The sequence below is a fragment of the Embiotoca jacksoni genome, unplaced genomic scaffold, assembly GCF_022577435.1.
Source record: "Embiotoca jacksoni isolate LCO1_2020_lvr unplaced genomic scaffold, fEmbJac1.0.p SCAF_6, whole genome shotgun sequence".
Classification (NCBI taxonomy): domain Eukaryota; kingdom Metazoa; phylum Chordata; class Actinopteri; family Embiotocidae; genus Embiotoca; species Embiotoca jacksoni.
The window spans coordinates 6,441,607-6,460,072 of NW_027185414.1; the positions used below are offsets into that span (position 1 = coordinate 6,441,607).

General features: G+C 44.8%; 1 protein-coding gene across 1 annotated transcript in view; it reads left to right on the forward strand.

The window, feature by feature from the left end:
- fto (FTO alpha-ketoglutarate dependent dioxygenase) overlaps positions 1 to 18,246 on the forward strand; it is a 120,125-nt gene extending 101,879 nt beyond the window's left edge. Inside the window, exons 9-10 of the mRNA XM_069173866.1 lie at positions 15,471 to 15,611; positions 16,057 to 18,246. Of these exons, the coding sequence (XP_069029967.1) occupies positions 15,471 to 15,611; positions 16,057 to 16,063 (148 nt within the window). The 3' untranslated portion in view covers positions 16,064 to 18,246. The remainder of the gene's footprint in view (positions 1 to 15,470; positions 15,612 to 16,056) is intronic.
- The last annotated feature ends 220 nt before the right edge of the window (positions 18,247 to 18,466 follow it).

Below are 18,466 nucleotides of genomic sequence, written 5' to 3' on the forward strand. Positions count from 1 at the left end.
CTGGTGTGTGCCATTTAAGTTTGTGAATAAAGGAGGTCACTATTATTTTGTAATAGTAACCTACAGTAGTTATTATGCAGTAAGTAATAGCCTCATACTGTAGTACTGTAGTAGTAGTTGTAGTTGTGAGCACTCAAGCTTATTTAAATGTACTGTTTTTTGTAGGGCTGCTGGCTGCCTTCCAGTGCATTAGAATATACAGCATATGTGTTCTCTAGTGAGTGGTGGTGGTGTATGTAATGAAATGAGCTGCACATTTCCTTTCATTTCTAATTTGGGGAATTCTCTGGTCTCATCTCCAGCACAGACTGTGTTTTACCAGCTTTTTGCAAGTAGTGTGTGAATACCTGAGAGCTACTTGTGCCAGCTCCTCCCAGATCAGGGACAGCTGCAGTTGACAGTCCCATGTTCATACCTCTGCCTGGTGACACTAATCTCTTCCTGTAGGTGACCTACCTCCTCATTCCCAATCTGTCTGTGTGTAGGTGTGTGTGTGTGTGTTGTGTGACGCTTGCAGCGGATGTCTCCTCTGCGGTTCCGCTTCGGAGGTCCAGGAACGGTGAGCTTCTCATGGTTGTCACTTTGAGGTGGGAGAGCAATCATTTCCTTGGACAACAGTCCCATCCTCATCCCTGCTTCCCGCCTGCTCGGATTAGTTCCTCTTGCTGAGAAAATTTGCATCCAAAACATTTTCTCCTAATTTATTTTTTTTATTTTTTTACTATACTTTCTGTTTTCTTTTCTTTACATCGTCTGCCATCTGTGTTTCTTTTTCTCTGCCCTTCTCTGTTTCCCTCCTCCTCGTTTTCCCCTGGACGCTGTAGAGCATTTTATTACAATTGTCAGAAAGAGTAACAATTCTATTGTGGGGTGATTACAACAGGGTGTTTTACCCACAGATCACCAGAGCAATTAAAATCTGTAAATAAAGCTACCCATGATGCCTCAGTCCAAACAATGGGGTCCCGCAGGAAGTATTTGTTTGAAGGAGAACTGTGGAAGAGAGAGTTTCTCTCGCTTTGACTCTCTCCGCCTCTCTCCCTCATTAATTAGGAGACGCTCCTTCAACCCGACACGGCTGTGGCGATGGGCAGCTTTGCACAATCACAGTGACACATATTTCAGACACAAGATGAAGTTGTTTACTTTTGTGTAAGACCTCGCATTACGCCACTGCACTTTGTTTTGCAGCATAGCATAGACAATGCAGGCCTAATTGTGCTAGCCTCAGCTGTGAGAAAGAGGAAAGAGAGAGGCCTGCGTCAGTCATAGACACACTCGCGGCTGTAGGTCTGACACACATGCAAACAAAATGTGAGGAAGTGAAATTGTGGTGGCAACATCTGCAAAGTTGATTTTTTTTTTTGGGGGATGTCCTGTTTGCAGAAATATGTGGCACCTTTTTTATTGCCAATGTCCCTTCACTCCTGGTTACTCCTTTGGCCTGTGTTTCTGCTCATCACTTGGCAGTGTATCACATTTGTAGCCTGGCATAACCAGAAGTCCGTGCTGCCAGGTAACCAAGACAATGCTGCCAGATAATGTCATATTCCTTGAATGAACAGCTTAATTGGGCCTTAACCAATAGCATAACCATAGAGCTACTTTAATTTTGGTTTAGCCTCATAACTTAGGTTGCCGTAAACTACCTGGTTCACTGCAGTTCACAAAGTGATGCAAGCACCCCAAACTACTTCTTAATCTTTATTTTTCTTTGTAGAGACAAAAGGGCTCTTTGTAGTTTTGTGGGAAGACATGTGGAACATGTCATGTATTTGGTGTCAGGATGTGTGCGTATCGCTTCCGCAACCGCCCCCATCCCACTTCATAAATTACTCACGAGCGGAGTTCGGGCAGGTTGGGGCAAAGGAACCAAATAGATAGAAGGGAGGGACCGTGGGAGTATCGCAGCCCAACGCAGTAACGGTGATGATGCCAGGCTCCGTGAGCCTCGCCAGAGGCTATATGCCTTACCAAGATCCTGTTTACAGTGAACCAAAGAAGCTGCCAGCCACCCATTTCCATAACGCAGCCTGTGGCCCTCGGCGGAAACTAATTTCTGTGTGCCGGAGATGCACCATGATGCTGCCTGCTCTCTTCCTCTCTCACTTTGCACTCTGTATTTGTGTTTCTCACTTTTGTTTTCAACTGTTTTCCACCTATCTCATCTTTCCATCACTCTTAATTTGTTGTCTCAATGTTGTCTCTCAATCTCCCGCTAAACTCATCTTTTTTTTGTCTTTCTTCAATCTTCAATCTTCCATTTAATTCAAATCACCAATAGTTGCCCATAAATGGTATATGATTATGACAAGTCATTTTATAAGTAGCTATAGGTTGTTGTGTTTTATTTTTTTTTATTTTAATATGTGTGAATGCTTGGACAGCTTGAACTCCACCTGTTCATTAGGACAGTGAAATTGTGTGTATTTGTGTGTCTATATTCAAATTTACATTTGTTGATTTTCTATATATAATATATCTGAAAATATATATATATATATCCTTTTTTTTGTGGGGGAAGTTACTATCTTACATCCATTTCACAGTTTGCAGGGTGTCTTCTTCCATCTATGTGTATATGTCAGTGTGCCATGTCCACTCCACTGTGTACTCGCGGTCATGTTCCTACACCCAGACACATCTCTGCGTGAGCCTGCCATCTTCTGCTTTTTCCCCCTTGTTCTTTTCTGTCATATGTTTGTGCAGATTTTTTTTTTTTTTTCGGCCTCAGACACTTGTGTAGTTGCCATGTTCCTGTGCCTGTACATCAGTGAGCATCTGCTCTTTCAACAAGGTCCCTATGGCCTCAAATGTCAGACCAAGCAGCTGCCAGACAAGTGCATTGTGCAGCAGGCTTGTGTTTCGCCTCCTCCCATCCCTCCACTTCTTGCTCTGTGATGTTAACTGTGATTGAAAGTAAGTAGGCAGCAGCAAGTGGAGGAGGGATGAGGAGAAAGGTCTCTGCTTTTTAGAGAGTTGCATTCTTGCAGTTCGGAGGGGTACTGCTTTTACTTTTGCTCCGAGCTGGGCTGCTCTCCAGGGCTTTTTGTTCAGGTGGGGGGAGCTGTTCTGTTGTGCGTTAGGTACAGCTTCCTCCCCTCTTTAGTGTGAAAGACCACAGCAGTGGGAAGCCATGTATTGGTTGTCCCTATTGGGGTCCGTGTACTCTGGGGTGTCAGGGGGACCACCAATATGTGCACATGTACCTCATATGTCACAGTGAATACATGCACACGTTTGAATTTGCTCATATATGCTCTTATATACCGTACACAAGTCTGCACTTGCATTGTAACATTTCCAACGATGTGGATTCTTCGGTGCAACAAGATGTCACAGGATGCCTTGTTTTAGTGCATACGTGGGCTTGTTGCATGCATGTCTCTGTGTGTTTGAGAAAGTAGTTGCAGGACGGGAGCACTGAAGCAGAAGAGATGGTGGGTGAAGAGACAGGCAGGTACCCCCCAGGAGGGGCCCGGGGGGCAGCAGGCCAGGGGTAGCCCCTCTAGCTCCCTCCCAGCACACTCGGCTCTGCTCTCAGACACTGCTATTGATTTGTCCAGCAGATAAGACCACAGGTTAGCTGCTCTGCTAAGTACTGCTCTTTTCACCTCCCTTTGCCTGCAAACAAAGACCAGAGACCGGTTCCATTTGATGTCAGGTGACTTTTCCTTAGCATTACTTTTGTCTCGCCACAACGCTTCTTTCCTTCCCTCCCTGGCATAAAGCATGTATGAACCATCAGGGGGCACTCTTGAGACTCGCTCTCGCCCCGTAAACGACCCAACCCAAACCTGGCACACTTCTCCATTGTCTTCTCCCTAGGCACGAGGAAGCCATGAGTTCACAGCTGTGGCAGGTCTACAAGCTGTGAGAAAAGGCACTTTAGTTGTCAATCAATCCTCCACCTTCATCTCAGGATCCCAGAAAGTAGAAACTCTGTGTTAATTCAAGCCTAAAGTAGATCAGTCCAAACAGCAGCTTGAAATTGTGCCTGTGCTTTGCTATATGTGATCAACGTGTGCAGCGAAGTGTAAAGTTTGAACGTGACAGATGTAGATGGAAACCGAGGCAACTCTTGATCAGCTTAAGACAGTTCACCTCATTGCCAAGCTCTTATGTGATCGGAAGTCAGTCGGCAGAACCTCAGTGCTCGCTGACAGATGGATGAATCGAGTCTTCAAAAGGCTTCATCGGTGACACATTAACATGAGCCGAGCTTCTTGGAGGACTCTGAATTCTGAGCTGTCACAGGTGGCAGATGAGATAAAGCTACTATGCTGCTCTGCTTGTTTCGTAACATAACCTAACTCATGTTGTGAAGAAAATTGGCACCTGCTTGACATCAATTAAAAAGCAGTTTCAGAGATGTGAGGCAGGGTTGTTGTAACACGTCTTGTATTTTTAATTAAAACAACCTCCTGAGTCATCATCAGCCTTTCATGTGTCCGAAGTCAGAACAGGTGTGAAGGTAAAACAATGAACAGTGGAGGAAAACGAACGGTATGAGGGCGTGGGTGTGGTATGACTTCCCACGCTTCAATTGCAAGCCAGTGTGTCCTTACAATACATTACAACATGCTTTATCATTGTTAATCAGAAAAACACAGTGTAGGCCAGCACAATACCAGCTTGTCATATTGTTTGTTTTTCTTCTCGCTCTTAGTATCATGTCATTTATTGTGGCCGAGAGCCAGACCTGTTAGTGAGTGTTAAACTGGTTCTCTCTCTGATGAGAAATGGAGGCTATTACCAGCATTGTCAACCACAAGAGGCAAAATGCTTTCCAATTTTAAGGTGTCTTTGAAGAATGGTCATGTTTTAGTTTTCAAGTTACATTCCCACAACTTCCTCAGCGGAGTGCAGCATTATTCAGAAAATGCAGAGTTAATGATATTTACCAGGTTTAACAAATGGCCATCTCTAGTGTTTCACATCAGGCTGCCATTGTTTGCTGAGAAGAAACCAAAGAGTTCAAATGTGATCACAGCAGTCAACAGTTCTGAGAGGCAAACTTAAACCACACATTAAGGGGACCAGTAGAATTTTAAAACTTTTTTTTACCAACATCTGATTTCCATTGATTTTGACTGAGCTATGTCTACAGCAAATTGGCTGCATAATTTAGACATTTAATAGGATCACCTAAACTTTAAAGAAGTGCAAGTTGAATTTCGGTTCGTGGTATTTTCTCAAGACAAGCCAACATGGTTCAGATACATCTTTTAAACTTATTTTCAAAACAGCAAAATGCAGAAATTAGTATGTCAAGGGAGCAGTTATTAAAAGCAAAGCAGCAAACAGGACAATACAGACAAACTGAATTCAACGAAATTAACACCAGAAATGAAAACTAGTTAAAATAACCAGTGTGATGAATATGTACAGTTTAGGGATACTGGTAAATAACATTTGTGATCTTATTTTCATAAAGTGTTTGTTATTGTGTATACCTCCTATACCGAGATTGATTAATTTGTGTGCTGCCAGCTGCATAATTAAATATGGAGGATGCTTTCGACTTGCACACAAAGAGCTCCTGTTACATTTCAACCTTCCACCCCATGCCGTGCTCCCAGGCAACTCATAGCCACAGCTGTTTTGCTAGCTACCAATACCACTTACCTGCAACATGAACGGGGAGGACAGGGACTAATTGCAGGGACAACTGTTCCCGACTGCGGGGTTTGCAGTTGTCTGGGCCTGGTCCAGGCCCTGTTTATCTCAACCTCTGTTGGCAGTCGTACACACACCACACACACTATGCTCTGATTTAACCAGAGGCAAAGCCCCCGCCAACCCCCACTCCCTCTCATCAAACATTCATAAAGGCAAGGTTCTCAATGATTTTCTGTCTCTTCCCGTATTCACAGCTTGTTGTCCTCACCCTCCCTGTCTCCTGCCAGTCAGACAGCGGAAGTCAGGCGGAATTACGCCTGAAGTGGCCGCTGGCTCCCAGTGTGTGTGTACATGTTAGTGTGTGTGTGTGTGTGTGTGTGTGTGTGTGTGTGTGTGTGTGTGTGTGTGTGTGTGTGTGTGTGTGTGTGTGTGTGTGTGTGCCTGCCTGCCTGCCTGCCTGCTCTGGTCGCCGTTAGGTGGAGACACAGGGGTGGCACATGGGCAATAGGGCAAAGGGACGAATGGGCAATGACATGTTGATGTTGTACTAAAAATGTTATGAGCCCCCATGCTGGGAGAGGAGTTCGACCCCACCCTCGCTCCTCTTCCTCTCGTGTACTCCTTCCGTTGTTCTTTGTCTTCCTCCCCAACCCCTGAGCCCTGCGCATCACGACAGCTTCCACTCTGGATCTAAAACTAGCTCAATCAGAGCCCCAGTCACCAGGCCCAAGGCACACCATCTGTAGCCCTCTTAGTCCTTCCGCGCGCACACGTGTTTGTGTGTGTGACTTTGTCAGTGTGTGTTTACCGCCTTATTTGTGTGTGTCCATTTGCATGCAAGCTTAGAAGCATGGGTGTGGGTGTGGGTGTGTGTGTGTGCGTACGTGTGTGTCTGCGAACCCAAACCACCATGCCTCAGCCTGTTAGTCTTGCTACTTACCAGGCTTAGCCAGATGAGGGCCACTCAGCCCGGATCTAATTCCTTCGACTCTGGCAGCACTTCACTGCTGGCTCTTTTTTGCCTCTCAAAGTGTGCATCTGTGACCTTGGCTGACATCAGAGGGGGTTAAACTGTGGACTTGGAGATGCGGCCACAGTGATTGAGTTGTAAGCTAGCTTTTGGATCAGAGCTTCCGCGCAGCCATCTGGGTTTCTGTGAGGCTCAGAAAGAGGTTATCCTCTCTTACTCCCCACAGCTGACCCCGGATCAGCTGTAACGGCAGAGAATTTAGTACGAAGCATCCTCGCTTGGATAGGTAGCGCAGAGCGGGGATGACTGCGGAGTGGAAGAATCATTAAGGGAGGAAACTAATGAAGAGAGTTGATCTCTGTTCAACAACTGTACTTCAGTTGTAATCCCTCTGACTTTAATATGCTCAGCTCTGCTTGTGGCTTTTGTCTTAAAGTTGTCTTTGTGGCAAACAAGCTAAGCCTGCGTCACCTTCAACTTTGACGTTATTTCTTGACTTGACTCAACAATGAACACCCCCTCTCTACTTTCCTGACATCAGTGTCAGTGTGACAAAGGGTTGGGTTCTGTGAAACACAGTTCTCTGATGCGGGTGTTACAGTTATTGCATCAAGTCCTAATATTGTCACTACAAACAGAATACTATTAAGTACCTGTTATATCACAAAGAGCTTCTATTTCAACACCCACAACATTTTTCAATGAGTGATTTACACCCACACCTAAAACACACGCACCAACTCATCTGCATAGGCAGGTACTTACTCACACACACACCATTATGCTGCGTTCTCCGGCTTGCTGTGTGAACCCTTTGCATCCTGTTCGGCGCAGCGCCTCAGGGCCTAGCCTGGCTGCTCTTCCAAACAAATTGCTGGCTGTTCACAATGTTTTAAATGCTGAGGCCCTTTAATTACACTATTTACTTAATAGGGTGAAACAAAACTCGTGTTCACGCAGCGGGAGCACCAGGTGATGCAGAAGTTCAAACACCTGGTGGAAAGCACTCCTCTGGCACACGGCATACACATGTGTACGCATGGATGCACACACACTGGGTTACAAATACTATAGGCCTCTTTCGTCTGTGGGTAAGAAGCTTTTTATTTTGTGGGTTTGCCGGAGGGAAAAAAAAGATGTCCAGAAAAGTGCAACTCATTCGTTAGCGTATACTCAGCCTGACATTTTCAGAGTTAGTTCATCCCGTACTGTAAACACAGTGAGTAATCATAGTTTTTGTTGTTGATTTATAGCAGATGTCCATGTGGGAGTGTGAACATCATCTCCCACTGTGTGCCACTCCTTTGTTTGTCCATTCAAAGATTAACGAAAAAAAAAAAAACGAAAATAAACTGAAAGGCTACAAGAATGATGGCAGTCTACCTGTTTGATTTCACAATCTGATATAATTATCTGACATAAAAAAAACCAATCTGAATTAATATGAAAATCAAGTGTTGAGTTTTTGCTGTTGGTTTTTACGAGAATGTCTTGTTGATTGTCATATTACAGCCTTCACTTGGATCTGGCACTTTTATTGGTTATAAGATTTATGACTGTTTCAGTGGGGTGTGTTTACTATCACTGGTCTGCTGAGCTTATTGTGTGATCTCATCATGACAAAGCAGTGTCAACAATGAGGTGACTTTGTGTGCAGTTTTGAACAAAATGTCATATGTTTTAGATGTTTCCCGCTCTTGTTTCTTCCCATGCTTTGTTAAAAAGGGAACAGCAAATTCCCTGTCTCAGTTTAATACACACATTTCTGAAACCTAATATCTGTTGTGCAACAGTTTAAAGCTTCTATCTCACAGTTTTGCTTTACACAAAGGCTTCAGAACTTAACACCACATCCCCTAGAGCTACAGGGATGACATGTAACCAGGCAATTTAAGTTACAATAGACTATAATTAGCTTGGCCAAGCCTAACCTCGCCATTGTCACCTGAAGACAGGTGGGAATTGTGCCTACGTTGGACCGACCTCATCGTGTGACTGGGGTCAGGTGTCATCCAATGGCTCGACTGTACTGCCGTCGAGGCAAGCATCATCCATCACCGGCTTTATTGCACCGTTCAGATGATGCCCACGAGGCACTGACGCTGGGCCTGGAGGGAGGGAGCATGCGATGCAGGGGAGGGACAAGGGTTAAAAATTATCGTTTTACAAGATCGCTCTCAACACAACAAGTTTTCACAGCAACGGTATGCTATTGCCTTGGAAAACTAAGAGTTAGTGCTCCCTACTCCACATTAACCATCTTCCCGATTCCCGAACAGCAGATTTACAGCCTCGCAACGCCGAGCTGTGAAAAAGTGCAATCATTCGCAGGCTTGTAACCTCTTTACCCTCGCCATCAAGTCCTCCTATTGCTTCATTTTCTCTCCTGGGCTTTACAAATAAACAGCGTCATCAGGAAAAACTTCAGTGTCTCTTCACAACCAACTGTAATTAGTTTTGCCTGTATACATAAAAATACTTCACTCTGGTATTTAGCCACGTGTGGCTCGTTTGGGACGCTAAGTCGAGCTGTGCAGCTTTGTGTTATCTTCAGGGTCTTACTGACAAGACTCAGGAAACTTTTTTGTTTGTTTGTGTGTTTGGGTTTTCAGCTGCTGCTGAACAGTCCTGTAGCCTGGCACAGGTGGTTAGTAGCCACAGCCCTTCTCATTCCTCAGGCAGTCGGCCTGGAGCACACACATAAACTCTCTGTCCCTCTGAAAGGACACACACACCGACAAACTTGTCTCTCTGACTCTCTCCGTCTCAAACACAGACACAGGAACACACACAGACCCAGAGCCTCAGGGGGTGATCTGCCTCCCCACCCCTTGTCGGAACAGTAAAGGGCCAGGAGGACCCTATCTGTTTGTCCTCTTCCTGCTTCTCTTTCTTTTTTTCTTTTCTTTTTTTTTTTTTATTAGAACCTGATTGCATTTGAACAATAGTTGTCTGCTCGTAAATTTTGCGCCTGTGTTGACATTAGGCCACATTCCATCCCATAGCCCGAGGAGGAGAAGGAGCAGGCCGGGGTGTTCGGTAATTTGTTACGCTGTTAAGCGCCTAATGGACGTCCACCTGGTTTTTTTGAGAGCGGTAGCTGCAGTTCAGGGGCTTGCCTCCTTTGCACTTCCAGACTGCAATAGTGTTTTATTGCTTCCAATTATGAAGGCTGTTTAGAGGCTACCTTAGCTTTGTGTGTGTTTTTCTGTTACATCTGGTTCAGCCTGCTCCAGACGGGGCAGGCAGCCAGGCCACATCAAACACTTTGGGTGTGAAGCAGGCACAGACTGTGCAGGTACAACGGAACTCCTCTCTTTTCTGCCACAGACTACAACCAACTCTACATAGCGTACACGCCCGGTGCAAACTCACGCTCCTGTGTTTCCAACTGGCCGGAGATGCCAGATGAGCCCTATTTGTTTCATGTGGTTTAATGAGCAGTCCAGACTGCAGCTGGCAAGAGGGAGACCTCACAGAGTCTGAGGAAGGGGCTGCCCCACCCAAAGGTACCCACGCTCCCTGGCAGAATCATTGTTCCCAGCAGCGGCAGAGCCACGGTGGCACGTGGGTGGGTGGGTGTGGGGTGTTTGAAAGCACCATGCGGCATCCACCTCATCCCCCACCCCACCATCCCCTCTCTTGCTAATGCATTTTTGCGTGGTTTCCACAACCATTAATTAAAGGGAAAAGAGTGCATCAGATGTTAGTTTTATTAGCCCAGGCTCCTTAGAGGGAATCAAAATGAAAGGAACATATGTCATGCATTTGATGATGCCCCCTCCCACTCTGATTCTCTCTCCACAATTGCCCACCTCACACACTCACAAAGTGTACAGTCAGCAGCTGTCTGCAGACACAATAGCATGTGATTGATCCTGAGGAAACGGTTAAGACGTGGCCCTGCCCACGCTCTCTTGCTTTCTTTCTGGCTGGCTGGCTGGCTTTCTGCACCACTTTACATTTAACACTGAATGTGGCAGTGATTGGGATAAGAGGAGTTGGGGATGGTGGCCGGGGATCTGAAGCACAGTTCAGGCTCCAATGAGGACAGCTCTGAGAGCTGAGAGGACTCCTGGAGTCCTGGGTGGTGTCGGCTGAGATCCAAAGCGTGACACCTCACAGGTTGGGCCTTGTTCTGAATGCCTCCCTGTTAGATTGCCCTCCGTACAACATCAGTAATATCTTACACAACACAGTGGAAAGACAACTATGTAGATAAATGCTATCTCTCTGTCTCTTTTACACCAATTATATAACTGCGTGATATTCAAAGACAGATGTGCTCAATCATTCATTTCTTACACAATATTGCACATATTCAGAACGTACATGGATAACTTCTTTCTTTCTTCTCTCTCCTTGGGATGTGATTGCATGCTTTACCTTCAGGGGCAGGCTGATTTATGAGACATATGCCTGTTTTTTCATGACTTGTTTGATTGCATTCTCAGCTATCGGGCACTCAGGCTGCCAAAACTATAAAAATTCACACCTGCACAGGAGTGCCAGAGAGTCAGTTGAAGTGCAGGCAGAGCACGAGGAAGCAGGTGATCTGAGGTATTTTGCTTTCCTTGATCAGCGTGGGCATATAACGCAGATCAAAATTGACAGGCATGATTGATTGATGTTCGTGTAGCTTTACTCAAGTTTTATTTTTTCAGTGCAGTTTAGATGATGTGTAGGGCACAGCGCATACTTTGGAGATGACTCTATCCATGCTAATACTGTTCTTTTATCTTGTGTCTTTTGAGAAGAACAATACAAAGCATTCGTCTAGTTGTGGTTACAAATATAAGAAGTCTTTGAGTTTTACTCGAGTAAAGCCATTATGTAATGCATACGTTTTATTTATTTAATATTAAAAAATAAATGTGTTTTTTTAAACATCCTCAGTTGCACACTTAATAACAGGAATCCTTTCTCAGGCCCTTGAAGTTATAAGATTTAAAAAATAACCAAAAGGACGACCAGCTGTGTGAATTATGTGATTATGAGATGTTGAAAATGAATCACATTTTCTTCTGTATTGTCCTAATTACCAATTAGTTCCCACTGAGCACAGTTTGACGTGTTTGCAGAAGTTTAAATGGCATCCACTGGTGGGCCACAATGATAATGAACCCGTCTTGGACGTCCACCAGACATACAAACGTGGGTCTGGACCGACGGATGTTATACGAGTATAACAATTATGAGTATAATTGTTAGATGAAATGTCTGTACTGACGATACCAGAATATATATCGGTTTAACTTGATTGTATAAGGTAGATTTGCAAGCTGGATTTCTTTACTGGGCAAACATTCAAAGACCACGTTTTCCCCGTAGCTGCACCAACATTTAGGTAATTTGCGTGACTTTCACCGAAAACAACTGACGAGTTTAGAAAAGATATCGGACATGTCCGAAGGCTGACGTCCCAGCTGTCTCGCCCCATGTGATTACAAATGACCTCCTGTAGCAATAATGCAAGAAGTGTTGTCTCCTATCTACATTCTCTGGGTTCTTTTCACTTGGCCTGACACAATTGTGCATTTATCAGTGTAATTGCATGAGTCGGAAGCACTGATGTTGTCTATTAGGCAGATTTCTATCCTGTTAAGAGCAGAGGGGCTTTTAATGTATGGCCCTGCTAGAGTGTGCTGCTACACAATTACACACGGGCCTGAGATTGAGTGGGTTGATGATGCCGATGATTGGGATGGCGGTGATGGCAGTGATGATATTGGACCACCCTGCACCCTTCTAACAAGCCTTTCAGAGAGAGTCTAAGAGTGAAACAACAAAGTGAAACCGAGGTTAATCATTTTATTTACTCATTTTTCTCTCTCCCTCGCACCCCTACCTCTCTCTCCCTCTCCCTTTCCTTTCTTTAACCAAGTGATGGAGCCTGGACCACGGAGCAGGGGGGAGGAAATCGATGGGGAGCGCATTACAGTAAAACGTATTGATTAGGAGACCTGCGAGCAGTGTGTTGGTCGCGGAGATGGTGGAATGATGCAATGCTTAAAGGAATTTATCCTTTGACTTTTACATTAACCTTTTATTGACTGCTTTGCCTGTCCATAATTAACACTCACTTTAGCTAAAGTGGTTAGTTTGAGCGCAAAGGGGGCTCCGGCCCTTATTGCAGCGAGGGCCGTGGAGCTGCCGCCCCAGCCGCAGTTCAAGTGCACTGTGCTGCGCGGAGGGAAAGGCCTCTGTGGAATAGAGGCGATAGAATCCTAGATACCTTTCACATTAGCATACCATTTGAGCGGGGGCCTGCCAGGCTATAAGGTTTCAGGGCAAATTGAAATGAGTGATTGTATTGCCAATCTCTCTTGACCGAGCGCCAGATGGGATAGTTAGGCCCATATCTGTCTGGGGTTAATCCATTGGAACAGCCTGGACTCACAAACACATTCTCTCCCTCTTTACTCGCCACCAGCACTAACACACGCGCACACACACACACACACACACACACACACACACACACACACACACACACACACACACACACATCTCTTTGTCTTTGACCTTAACTTTAAGGTGGACTGTTCTGCCATGGGAAAGTCTTTTGGTGAGCCTTGTTTGTACGCCACTGTGGCTTACACAGAATTTCTAGCAAGAGCCCTGGAGAGCTTAAGGCACCTCGCTTGATATTGACTTTTTGTTTGGTTCCATTTTAGCAGTCAGGGAACGGTACTCTGTGAACAGTGGTAGATTGTGTAAAAGTGTGTGCTGAATTACCTCCACCATATTATCTTTGATAGTCTTCCAGACTTGATATCTTCTATATCTCTGGTAAACCAGGAGCCTCCTATTTGCAAGCTAATGTTGCAAAGATCCCTTGTCAAATAAATGCAGCGGCTCTGTTAAAGGCGGCTAGCCGGGTCTTTACGGTATGTAGCCTTTCATTATGAGTCAGGGCAGCAGAAAAGAGGCAAGTGTTTTCTCTCATAGCTCTACTGCATGAATACTTAATCGGACAAAATCAAAAGCCTGAGTTCCCTTGGCCTATGGTGTCCTCAAGCTGATGTCAGCAGAACCACACAGTGTGTGTGTGTGTGTGTGTGTGTGTGTGTGTGTGTGTGTGTGTGTGTGTGCTGTCTGGGTCAGTTTGCACACTCTGTAGATATGTATGCCAGCCATGTCCTCCTCCTCCTCCTCCTCCTCCTCCTCCTTCTCTGAAGTGGTGCTTCCTTTAATTCGCACCCTAAATAAATGATGAGAACATTTAAACACACGGCTCGTCGCAAAGCCCCAAGGTCGCCTAATCGTATTATTTATGAAGTGATGTGCTACATAATGGTACTTAGTGCATGTTAACAGATGCTATTATCAGGCCCTGATCCAGAGCACTGAAGATATATTGGACAGTGGATGTTAATGCTGCTCCTCACCACCATAATGCAGCAGCTCTTTAAAGGGCTAACCGCACCAAAATGCAGCACTTAGGCCGAGAGCCAGTCGAACATTAAGTGGCTCTGGTGAAAATATATAACCACAAATTGTGGCAGCCCCCAGCTGTCCCCTGACAACTCTAACATCCCCTCATCTCATCCATAACCGACCCCCATATTCTTCTCTTGAGCTCTCCGTGCCCTCTCCATCTCTTCGCCGGCCACAAGGTGGTGGTGGTCGTGTGTGTGTGTGTGTGTGTGTGTGTGTGTGTGTGTGTGTGTGTGTGTGTGTGTGTGTGTGTCGGTGAGGGGTTGTTTGAGGTTTTTTTCAGGGCGTGGATAGGGTAAAAAGATATGACATGACAGACCCTGGCATAATGACTGAGTTGGGAATATAGCTGGCCTTGTGGCTCGAGAAGGAAATTCTGGGGCCACGACCCACAAGCGCACACGCTCCACACACAAATGTCATCCTCCAGCTCTCCCTCCTGCAACCTGCAGGTCAAGGGTCACTCTTATCTGTCAAGAGGCAGAGGGAGGGCAGATTTACAATGACAGCAGAGAGCAACACAGAGTCACAGCAGTAAATATTTACACAGGTCTGACAAAAGATGTGGCGAAGGTCTGTGGGGGCTCCAAACAATGTAGAAATTACAACTTACCCTCCGATTATTAATCACACAGAAATCATGCAGTGACATGAAGAGGCTGGATTTCTCACTGCTCTGTCAGGATAGCAACTACAGAGAGTGATGTTCCTGTGAAAGCATCCCGCTGTGTGTGCCTGTATGCGAGGAAGATGAATGGGACATTAATCATGATACATGATATCGCGGGTTCTCATCACCGTAATAATGATGAAGCCATTTATGGCTTTAGAAACACTTTTCCTGATGCATCACTTTCTCCCTTTCACTCAGTTCAATAAGGTTCACTGGCTTGGATGTTTTGAAGTATTTTAGTACTGCCAAAGAAAGCACAAGTTGCATTAAGACAAATTATTTAAATGTCCCTAACAATATGTGATGAAAAAACTTTGAACCAAGAATTTGAATGTCTCTTTTGTACACAGAGCACAATGACACAAACCTATTCTTCATATCCTGGAGGTTCTAGTTAAACCCACTGTTATTAGGACAAACAGCCGGAATCATGAAAGTACCAGCGTGGATTTTGGCAAGTAGGGGTTATGGATAGATTTAGGTTGGGTCTCCAGGAAATGAATGTAAGTCAACGTAATGTCACCTGAAGTGAATGGAAACAGGACTGTGTGTGATTTGACACCTTCCAGGTGTAGCAGGGTGAGAAAACAGAACTGTTTGAAAAACGACCTCAGTTTAGTGTATTCGACATGTGAAGAAAATAAGTCGAATGTTTTGTGAGTGAGCAGAGACGTGTGTCATGATGCTGATGAGTGTCTACCAGTTGGTTTTGATGGCAGGGAGGAGTTAATGGGTTTGTTTGTTTCCTGTGTCCTGTCGCCTCAGGTGCCACTCGAGTCTGGCCCAGACATTACCCCCCGAGGAGGCCCCGGTGGACCGGCCCTTCTGGGGTGTGGATGACCCCAGCATGCCTCTGCCCTTTGATCTGGCTGACATCATCAACAGAGTGGAGTCACTGCTTTGGAGGTGGGCCCAAGATGTTGAAGTGTTGAAATGTGCTTATGTACACGTTGAACACACAAACCCACACACACACACACACATGTATGTATATATATATATATATATATATATATATATATATATATGTACATACTAAATACTGATGTAATTATTTATCGACCAATGTGTTACATGTTGTGCTCACCAAACAACAAATACTTAAAAGCTGTCTCAAGGTAAAAGCAACCAAAATAGCCACTCAGGGCCTCTGCGGGGTCCCAAAAAGAGCTTGAAAAATGAATGACCAGTACAAAAACTTAGTATCTTTTCCATCCATAGTCAGTTTATAATAATGTCTAAACCACAAGTTCATTTCACAAAAGGCCTCTTCTTCATTCATAGCATTTGATGAGAATAAAAAGACAAAGATACATTTTGACTGTTGTGTATTTCTTTTTCTTCTCAACAGGATGTGAAGAATGGATGGAGGGAGCGAGAAAGAAAAATTGGGAAAAAAAAGAATCCACCAGCTTTTTTGAACGGTCCCCACACGAGCTGAGGGGACAGACCACTGATGACACCTTTGTTGTGATCCCACCGAGATTGATTTCCTTTTGATCGGGGCATCTACGTACCCTCCTCTCCCTCCCCTGTACTCCACCCTCCACTACCCCCAGCTGACCCCGGCATCTCAGCCGACCGCAACTTGGATTTGGCTGGGAAGGAAACCAGACCACCACAGTAGATCCAGAGTCGTGCTTCAGTAACATGCTAACAACGCAAAGCTTAGCACCGAGCTACTAGTGTCACAACGGTCTAACGAAACATACGTAGAACCCGCATTTCAGTGTTAGCATACATTGTGTAACTATTTATTATTTCCGTGTACTCTGTTACTTAATCTCACGTAACCCAGACATGCTTTTATCAATGGATCGACACATTAGCCACAGCACAGTACATACATATATGCTTTGTACTCGTCACACAGTGTTATAACACAGTATAGAAAGGTAAAAAAAAAAAAAAAACTCACTTTGCTCACATGGCATTGCATTCTTTCCTTGTGCATAGTGTAACTCCTTGTATTATTGTGTTCAGAAGTGGGAATGAGCCTGAAGAGACCAAAGAAAAGATTGTGATAAGAAAGTTATGAATGTCACCCAACGGAGAACATGAAGAATGTGTTGTTCAGTGTTTATGGTGCGCTTGTGTCATATTGATGTGCGACTGTGTGCGTTTGTGTGTTTGTATGTGTACGCTGTGCGGTGTGATCAGTCGTTGGCCCGTGTGTGTTTGTGCACCACGCTCGCTCTCCCACATGTCTCCACGAAGGCGCGCGTGTATGAATGTGATAGTGTGTGTGAGCCTGTAGGCAGCCTGCCAGTTGTTTGTTCTTGAAGATGTGCATATGGAGAAACAGAGACTAGCAGCGGGGCCCCTCTGCCTCTGCAGCTGATGAAAGGCAGCACTGATAGAATGACCCGGAACACAACCGCCGTTTCTCATAATTACAGCTGTTCAATCGCTTTTAATTACCCTTAAAGTGTGTAGAGCACCACATTCCCCTGTAATGCTGCAGGCCATCCGAGAGAGCGAGAGAAAGATCCGGCGCTTCTGACAAAATCCACTTTCAAAAAAAAGCTAAAAAGGGTGGAAAAGGGGGCCGACGTCAAAGCCGTGTAAGCAGCCCTCCTCGTTTGATTTCTCTCTCTATCTAGTTCATGACGAAGTAGAGATGCTGTTTACTATTAAAAATGCAGAATGCACTCCTTTTTTTACTTCTGAAGTTTTTTCCAAGATGTTAATGGTTGCCAAACGCTGTTCTTCTTGCTTCTTCTTTTGCTGCGCCTTTGTTGTTTGTTGTTGTCAGAGAGATTTGTTTGCAGATCGGCAGTAGCGTTGGCTTATTTGAATCACTCTGTGCTCCCTGCGCCACAGCTTGTCTGTCTGAAGCAATAGGAATGGCAGTAAATAAAAAAAACAAAAAAACTGTTTTATCCAATGACCTGCATCCTTCTCATTTTTGAAAAAAAATCTCCTGACGCATAACAATTGACAGGTTTTTTCATACTTGTGTGTGTGTCAGTTTAAATGTTGATTAATTGTATAAGCATGTGTCTCTTTGCCCTCACTGTGTGATGAAGGTGAGTTACGGTGCTTACAAGTAGCCGCTCACTTGAATCTCAGTCTTTCTTAAGATAAATAGGACATCAATATACAAAGATCCTTTTTTTTTTTTTTGATAGTGTAGCTCACTGGCAGGAATGTGCGCAGTAATCCTTCAAGTATTTACAAGTAAATATATAAAAATAGAAAATAATTTCCAAATGAAGTTGCTGTGAGTGCCATAAAGTTCATAAAGGTAAATTTACACAGCCCTCACACGACTGCATCCACTTTTATAACACGAAATCCCCTGTCGACTTTGAAGTCTTGGTGTAATGCATCTGTACATCGGCTCTAAACTCAGTCCACTCACTCTGTGTTTTCTCTAAACTTCAAAGGAACCGGCTGGATTAGCAGAGCAAACAGCTTCTTTGACAGATTGATTGATGGATTGATTGATTGAGTGATGTCACTCCCTCTAATGAAGTGATGGCTAATATTCCTTGTGTCCAAAAGCTCAACTCCAGACCCTTTACCAGCCGCCATCCCACAGGTCGCTTATGTTAACTACTTCCTGTAGTGCCTGAGTGACTGAGTGATGGATGAGTGTGGATCGCTCTCCCCTCGGGGTCCAACTGGAAAAAAAAAAATGAAAAAAAGAAGGTCCACACTTGAAGAGACAATCACACAGCGCTGGTGAGAGCCACAGGTATGCATTGTTGTGACCGAGGTCAGCCGCCAGCCAACCACCCAAGCCACCCTCAATTAGG